The sequence below is a fragment of the Vicia villosa genome, linkage group LG5 (genome assembly GCF_029867415.1).
Source record: "Vicia villosa cultivar HV-30 ecotype Madison, WI linkage group LG5, Vvil1.0, whole genome shotgun sequence".
Classification (NCBI taxonomy): Eukaryota; Viridiplantae; Streptophyta; class Magnoliopsida; order Fabales; family Fabaceae; genus Vicia; species Vicia villosa.
In genome coordinates, this window is record NC_081184.1 from 54,139,719 (window position 1) to 54,149,150 (window position 9,432).

Genomic DNA, 9,432 nt, shown 5'->3' on the forward strand with positions numbered 1-9,432 from the left:
TTTTCTTTTTTCATTTAATCTTAAAATAAGATAAAATTAAGCCAAAAATGGATAAAAATGGTGTGGGCTTTGTCTTGGTCGTGGGAGGCCCATAATATCATGGCAAACATGTTTGAACCTTGAAAACTTGGCCCCATTTGGAAAAAAAATACATTTTTGAGCAATGTTGGTTTTATGCATTTTCCAAAAATTTTGCCAACTTCAACAAGGTGTAAATCCCTCAATTTTTGTCATATGAAGGAGATCTTGCACTTTTTGGAAACCTCAGAGAGTCCTATAACTAATGTATTTGGTCTCATGTCAAAATGATTTTTGATGCTCCTTGTGTGTCATTTTGAAAAAAGTGTCTTTTTGTTGACTTTGAAAATGACCTGTAATGTCTTTGTTCATATTTTTCAAATGGTGAATGTAATTACCATGGGATCAATTGCATTTGAAAGATAATTGAATTTACTTCAAAATGAGCTTTGGTTTGAATTTTTTGGATGAAGGATGAGAGAGTTATGGCCAGTCAAAGTTCAGTTGACTTTTTAGGAGAAAACCCTAATTTTGAATCTTAGGGTTTTGTTGATTTTTGATCTTTCCTTGATGAATTATGATCATCTAATGATCAAATGATGAATCTTTTGACAAAATATGGATGTTGATAAAAAAATTCATTTTTGACTGTCTGTTGACTTTTTGGTCAAACGGGTCGTTTGTTGACTGTTTGAGCTGCTGACGGTGCGTCTGAGTGAATTGAAGTCTGAAAATTTGTGTGATGGTACTTTGAGATATATGGATGTCCATGAAATCCATTTGAGGTCTCAAAAACTTGTTTCTCCTGTAAAAACAAGAAAACCCTAGTCAGGGACTGATTGTGTAAGAGACAGTTAAGCGTACCTGATTTTTGTGCAGTGTTGAGTCTCTGCTAATCATGTGATATTCAGAAGACTTCTAGGACAAAAATCTTGGAATTTTGAATTGTAAAAGATTGATTTGATTGATGGTACAAAACACTGAGAATTATACTGCCAGCAGTTTGACTGTCAACTGACTGTTCAGGTATTAATGTAGCAGTTAGAGTGAAAAAATCAACAATCAAAGTTAATTTTCTTTTTGTTCTTTTTTGTTTTATGTGAAAAATTAAAGTTTATTTACATGACTTGTTAATAACACAGATATAATAAATAACTAATATTTACTGTACGCGAGCAAAATTATCGATAATAACCCTGAAAATCATTTAATGCACAGAAAAATGAATATTTGACTGGCTGAAAACACACAAAATATTATCTGAATAATTAAGCAACATTATGACAAATAGTACAACATTTAATACTGACAGTACAAATATTACATACTATATTGAACAGTACGACAAATAAACGGTACATTTAAGAAATAAGAAATACGGCAAATTTTAAGAATGACGATTAATAACCCATGCTACAAATAATAACATGTAGATGATTGGGAGTGCAAGCATCCCAGGTCCACAGTGTTCCGGGCTATGTAGATAGAAAAAAGACATGATCACCGTAGCAATGGTGATGACCATAAGAAAACACGTTTCCCACCACTTCGCCATTTTGTCGGGGAAGAAGAAAGGATGGATATGAAGTAGAAATTTGAGAGATGAGTTAGAATTTGATGTGATATTTTTATGGAAAAATGAGAGGTATTTATAGAATGGAAAGAAGGATAGAGACGTTGGGGAATGAAGTGATTCCGTACAAAAGGAAAATTTGAGTGGAAGTAAGATTTGAAAGAAAGTGTATGATAGTGTTGGGAAAAAGAGAGATGTATAGAATAAAGTTAGGATTTGATTTTTTGAAAAAGAGATTTGAAAAGATTTTGAAAATAATGGAATATAGTACAAAAATTAATGGGAAACAAAAGATAATAATAATCTACTTGTTACCAGTACAGTCTGAGTTTCCTGATTCTGCGCCTGCAAAAGATTTAACTATGTACCAATTGTGTCAGTACTATTTATCTGTAAATAAATAAATAGCATGTGTGAAGTAATAAACAGTATTTGGCGTTTGCGTAAGAATAAATTCAACTGCAAGCCAAAATACTGTATAAGAAAAATTCTAAAAACTAAGTATTTCACATGTCAGGATATTTATTGAAATAAAAATCCATGATTATATGAGACTCTTAATTTTTAGATTGGAGTTTTCTTGAAAAATGATGCGGGCAAATTTTGGGGTATAACAGCAGGGACTTTGAATGTGACCCTTCGTGCCTTAGGGTGAGGACTGTCAGGCCTCTTATATGAAGTTCGATTGTCGAACGTATATATATTAGGACGGAGACCTTGGGTTTCTCGATTCATGATAAAATAACTCCTTTCGAGGGAACGCGCTAGGAGTTCATCATACACTGCTCCACACCTGGGACATAACACTACTTCTGTATTTGCTTTGTGGCATCTGACCAAGAAACTCACCAAACTTTCCGCAGTTCTTGGGTATATCTTCAGCAGTAGGTCTCCGCCTCTCCAAGGCTGCTCCAATCTCTCTCTCAGGGTCCTCTCGAAGTTAGTTTGGATTCTTCGATTCAGCATTATAGAACATCTTGGGCACATCAGCATTTTTCCTCCATTCTTCTCGTGGCAATTCCAAAGATAATCTTTCAAAGTTTCGCCCTTAGGTGAAATATCCACATTTCCCTGTTACCTTGTCAACCATTCCTCCAGCTCTTCGATTTCAGACAAAGGTCGTCTAGCATTTACCATGTTGATAACTGCTGGAGGGGCTTCAGAAATTTGTATCTGCTGAAGTTTCATCCTGAGGTCTTCAGTGGCCTCACTATTTTTTTCTTCCAGATTGTCGGTCATTTCTAGGTCGAGGGATCCCTCAACATCAGTATTGAAGACCGCGTCATCATTTAGGCTTTTAGTAGCCTGCTTTCCCTTTGACATTATTTCTGGTTCAGCAAATTCGACTTCAGACACTTCCACCATGTTGATGTCACATGGCTCACACAGGTTGGTGTCAGCAATGTTCAGGGGGCTGGTATCGACCTTCATATGGCTCTTGGTCTTGTCAGCGAATTTCAAACGACCATCCTTGATAGCATTCTAAATTAGATCCCTGAAAAGAAAACATTGTGAGGTTTTATGGCCTACAAAACCATGATATTTACAAAAGCCTCGCTTCTTCCGTTGTTCTAACGGAGGAATTTTAGAGTTAGGAGGCACTATCATTTGGCCATCTTTTACTAGTAAATCGAATATTTCGTCACATTTGGTGACATCGAATGTATAGGTTTTCTTAGGAAATCTATCACTTTTATCATTTTCTACTGGATTTTTCCCGTTGGCAGGGGTAAGTAATTTGCAAGCATAAGGCGGTGCTTCTTTTAATTCAGCTAGATCTATTTCGACCTCCTCTATGCCATATGAGTCATCGAAGGTTTCGCTATCAGTGTCTTCGACTTCAACGTAGGATATTATTTCTTTCTTATAACTCTTGTTCACTTTAGCCTTTTCTGCTTTTAGCCGTTCGACCTGTCGAACCCTATCTGCCAATTGGGCCATGTCTCTTAAATATTGGGTATCTAATTTCTTTCTAATCGAATAGTCTAAACCACCAGCGGCTATTTCAACTAATTCGTGCTCTGGGACGACTGTGAAACATCTTAATTTCAACAAACGAAACCTGTTTAGGTAATCATCAATAGGCTCTGTGAACTTCCTTTTAATGCTAGCCAATTCCTTCAAACTTATCTTTGTTTGACCCATGTAAAATTGTTCGTGGAACAATCTTTCTAATTGTGTCCATGTATCTATGGAGTTTGGGGGTAAAGTAGTAAACCAAATGAAAGCATTCTTCGTTAATGAACTAGGAAAATACTTGATCCTTAGATCTTCGTTCCCTGCTAACGTTCCTGCCTCTGTTAAATATCTGGCTATATGTTCCACCGTCGATTCACTAGTATCCCCTGCAAATTTGGTAAACTTGGGTACCTTAATACCCCTTGGCAATTCACTTTGCATGATGTATTCAGGTATGGGAGATGTGTAATTTGGACGTCGAAATCCAGTATTAAAGCCGTTATTGGCCATTATTCTTTCTATCATGGCAGTAAGATTATTTTCTGTTGCCAAATCATTTCTCCTGACTCTGTGGACAACTTCGTCAGGATGTTCGTCTCTCCCTACCATAACTAGTCTGGGTTGTTGTCGAGGAATAGCTTGTTGGCCAGTCTCCGTCGTTTCGATTTGAGTTCCCAATTCGACCGTTGGATTCTGTGCGACTGGATTTGGCCTTGGTGGGGGTACTATGTTTCGGATTTGTTCGATAATTGGATCCTCTTCTTGGTAGGTTGACTGGTTATTCCTTCGTCTATTTTGTGGGACTCCTAAAAAATCCGCCATTCGTCCCAATTGCGATGATAACCTTTGGTATGTTTCTGCACTATCCTGGCTAGACCTAGTAATGCTTGCTGCTATTGGATTAAAGATTGTTCCTAACTCTCTAGCAAGGATTCCTACCATATCCTGGTTACTTGCATCCATTTCTTGTCGAAATGCTGCTTGAGTACTAGTGGTCATAGGGGGAATCTGAGCCGACAAACCAGTATTGTGTGCACTTCGACCTACTGAACCCATGTTTGGTGAAAACGCCGTTGGATTGGGTGCAGTGTATGTAGGCCCTGTTCCTCGTAGTCCTGCCATGTATGAATATGGCATCCCGTATGGCATATTTTGTCTCCAACCATCTACAGCGAATGATGGTCCTGGGGTAGATAAATAATTTGCAGCGTTCGTCGATACGGGTGGTATCTCGCCTGTGCTTGCAAACGGAGGAGCGGTAGTCGATACTGAAATTGGGATAGTCCCAGTTGATGTGGAAGTATTTTCAATCATGGCTTGCGAACTACCCGCTGGTTCAGATCTTGTCGAAACCGGTATGGCCTGCGCTCCTTGAGTGGAAGTCGAAACATTCGTCGCGTTTGACGCTACTGTTCCTGATCCTTGTGGGGATCTTCTTCGCCCCCTACACTGGCCGCTAGGACCATTTTCTTGTTGTACCTTCGTTTAGGAACTGGATTTGCACTGTTGGTTAATTTACCGTTCCTAAGGTTCATACAAGGTCTTGACACAGTCCCACTCGGCGTGCCAATTTGTTTACGGTGATTTCCGGTAAACAACCGCTAGTCCTCCAAACTATAATAAATATGATTTGGTTACTCGCAGGATCGACTAGATTGATCCTAGGACATGGTCAAACGAAAGGTTTATTGATGTGATTTGGTTCATACCTGTTTGTTTTGATTTCGAGAAATTTATGTTCAAATGACTAATCATTCGATATAACGCTGGTTATATGAGTTAGTGTAACTTCGACGCATAAATCGTAATAAGAAAACATTTAAATTGCGAGAATGTAAATTGCAAGAAAATTAACATGCAAGAATGTAAGTCGCAAGAATATAAATTGCAGGAAAGTAATGTGCATGAAATTAAATGACTTCGAAAGTAAAAGTTTAAACGAGGAAAGGAAAGTAAAGAAATCGAAAAGATATTTGATAAAAGTAAATACACATGTATTCAAATTGGTCGTGTCATACGTACATTTTTCAGCGAACTCTTTCTCTTAACACTTGATACTTGAGCGATATGTGAGTGATTTGTACAAAATGAACACACGAAATCCTATCAATAAGACTCCTATTTATACTAAATTTGACCCTAACGGTCATACAATAATCTAATGCCACGTTATCCACGAGAACTCTGGGGATGCCATCTGTCTATGTGCAGTTTATAGAAACCGTTTCGCAATTCAAATCTTCCCGCTCAAGTCCTTTTCGACATGTGGCCATATAGTTATATTCGAAAATGTTACGGAAATACATTAAGCTTCAGTACTTCATGTAATTTTCCGCGAAATGTCTAAGTCTTGGCAAATATATCTTTCGTGTTAACTTCGATACTTCTCTCCTTCGTTTCAACTTAGACATTTTCTTGAAGCATGGCCATCAGTAGCCATTTTTTAAAATCTTCGAAGATGGTCATCAGTAACCATCATTCTTCGAACTTAAAACCTTCGAAGATCAACTTCTTAAACGAAATCTCCAGCTAACAGCAACAAAGTACAATAGTATAATATTCAAAAAGATTCAATACTATTATTCCAAATATGTACACAAACCATCATTGTCACATATTCACATTAATCACCAAATTATGTATCCAAACATCACCAAATTCAAACATCTCATACACATATAACAATCACATAATTGCATATATTCAACCGTGAACCCAATGTTTCACCGCTTTCCGATTCAATATCTAGAATTCAAGCCACGCTTCCGATCCGAACAAGACCAAAGCCCACCAAATGTAAACATATAGCTTACCGCTTTTATATCTATCTCAAGGATCAAGCCATCGCTTCTATTTCAAAGCAAATCACCTCTATCTCAAGGAAAACTATGCTATGAATGCATGTACAATCATCACCAACACATATGCAATTAAGATCATCTCTACCATCTTAACATTCCGCATATGACAATAATTCAATTCTATGAATCATCCACCAATTGTACATATACACGTTCATAACGAATATACTATTCACATATATAGGCCAATTATCAAATACGAACACAAATTCCAATTAACACTAGTAATCATACTATCTCATGTTAATTCATATTTGCCAATATATATATATATATATATATATATATATATATATATATATATATATATATATATATATATATATATATATATATATATAAATATATACACACACACACACTTTCACAATCAATCAACTAATCTCTAGGAGTCATGCCATATGGCTACCCACAGAGAATCATTATAAAAACAACATCATTGGCATAGCAATATATTATTCTCAACATAAATATCCAAGCCAAAACACAATTACGGTCAAATTCTCGAAATACCGTAATTTACCGATAAATCGAATAAGTAATCCAAGTCCAAGTATATTCCAAACACAATTAATTATCAGATATCAAAGATTATCATCAAAATCTAATAATCACAAATCATAGAAATTTAGGGGTTTCACCCTAAACATGTAAAAACCTAGAATTTGAAGAACAAAATTCCTAAATCATGTTAATCTAGCCATTGACCCAATCATACTAACCCATAATAATAAGGATGCTCCCCCTACCTTGGTAAATTTGGACTCTTTCACCATAGCTCTAAACTTTTCTCCAAAAGAAATTCTTCCTAACATCATTTAGAGACACCTAAAAACTAGTTCGAAAATTGGCTTATCAGACGAACTTAAAACCCTCAAAATCAAAATTGCTCCGGTCAGAACTTTCCTCTATGGGTCAGGAACGTTGTGTCCAAGTACCGCAACGATCCAATGGTTGGGTTGAGAGATACGCCCGTTTTGCCAAGGTGACTCTATGCTGAAACTTGCTGCGAAAACTGAGGCTTCCTCCATAATTTTTTTCTTCTCTCAAGTGCTCCTCCCTTCTTTCTCCCCCAAAATGAGTTATGAGACTCCAACTCTAAAACCTTAATTTTCTACTCTTACTATCTCTCTTATGTCAATTGGGTTTAACCCATCAATCCACCCATTATGTTTCTATCACTTAGACCCATTTAGTTATATCTCTCTAATAACTCAATTAGGCCAAATAACATAAACACACATAATTAAATACTTAAATAATTATTATATCACATAATAACTAAATAAATAAATAATTATTAACAACATCTAATAATATAATTACTAAAATAGTCTAATAATATAATTACTAAAATAATAGTGAATAAAATTGAACTGTTACATTCGCCACGATGAATAAAAAATAAAAGACGATAAAAAAGTTAACTGCGAAATTTACTTTGATTTTAGGTGAACTATATAAGATGACAAGAGTTAAACAAATGCTAAGATGTCAAGGCGAGTGCGAAACCACTCTGATGCTAATGGAGGCTAACAAGTTAAGAGTCCGCTATTACTACCTAAAAATATTGAAAGACAATGTTGATTATGTAAACAAATGTAAAGAGTGTCATCGATACTCTAACAAGACACTTCGAAGTTGTTTGCTTGATTATGTATGGTTGTACTTTTTATTTATATTTATATGTATATTTTGTCATTAATGCAAAAGCTTAACCAAGTATAAATGATTACATCTATACGTATAGCTAGATGCATCACAAGTAAAACAAAACCAAGTGTCATAATTATAAAGATGCACGAAATTCCAATGACAAAAAAATATTTAAAAAATTGATTGGTGGTATAAGTAAAATAAAGTGTAACCACAAACTTCTCTTATCCAAAAACCAGTTCTTGTGACTCTAGTTTAACACATAAAAATATTGTTTGGTACTTAGAAGTTTGAAATAAACACAATGAGACCATATCCTACATGAACCAAAGCCATATTCCTAAACTAATCCTTCACACCATGAATGATACAGTGGACAAATTGGTAATCTTCTTAGCAAAAAGAGATGGCATAGACAAGCTTGTGAAGACATTTCAGTATGTCTCCAAGCTTGCAAACTGGCGCGTGGAAGCCACTCACCCTGACATATCCAAGAGGTTCAAAAATTGGGAAGTAGCTGCTGGCCTCAGCAGAAAAGCCTTCAGAACTGGAAGATTTCTCACTGGATTCAACACTCTTAGAAGAAATCCTGGTTCTACTCCCACTTTAAGGCTACTAGCAGTGCTTTCTAATTCAGGAGAAATGGTGTATTTCTTTTTTGACCATTTTCTTTGGCTGTCAAGAATTGGAACTTTGGATGCAAAGTTAGCAAAGAAGATGAGTTTCATATCAGCTTTTGGTGAGTCTTTGGGTTATGTTTTCTTCATTATAGCTGATTTCATTTTGTTGAAACAAGGGTTGAAGGCTGAGAGAAAGCTTAAAAAAAGTTCAGAGGGAAAAGAAAAATCAGAAGAAGATGAGAAAGAGATTCAGAAAATAAAAGGTGATAGAATAATGAGGCTTATGGCTGTGGCTGCTAATGTTGCAGATTTGATCATAGGATTGGCTGAAATTGAACCAAATCCTTTCTGTAACCACACTCTTTCTCTTGGTATTAGTGGATTGGTTTCTGCATGGGCTGGTTGGTATAGAAATTGGCCTACATAAAGTCAAATTCCGATACCACACTTTGTAATGTAATGTTTCATTTTCAATTAATGAATGCTTAAATGTCTTGCCAATAAATTCTATTTTTTTTTTCTGGTTTATATCTACACTTTTTTTTTTTCTTTCCCTCGAAAGCATTAATATAATGTGAGACTTATGGTTTTAAATTGCGGTTGCAACTGCGGTTATTGTGATGCGGATTGTGATCGTTACGTTATAAATATATTTTTATGACCATAAAATATAATACTTTATAATTTATTTTATATTCCCTATGTCATACACTTCGTCTCTAAATTTTCACATATATGCATTAAT

General features: G+C 35.6%; 1 protein-coding gene across 1 annotated transcript; it reads left to right on the forward strand.

Moving 5' to 3' along the window:
• The first annotated feature begins 8,300 nt into the window (after positions 1–8,300).
• Positions 8,301–9,192, forward strand: LOC131606637 (peroxisomal membrane protein 11B-like). Its single transcript, XM_058878823.1, has one exon. The coding sequence runs from the start codon at positions 8,389–8,391 to the stop codon at positions 9,112–9,114; it is 726 nt and encodes a 241-aa protein (XP_058734806.1). The 5' UTR covers positions 8,301–8,388; the 3' UTR covers positions 9,115–9,192.
• Positions 9,193–9,432: the final 240 nt, after the last annotated feature.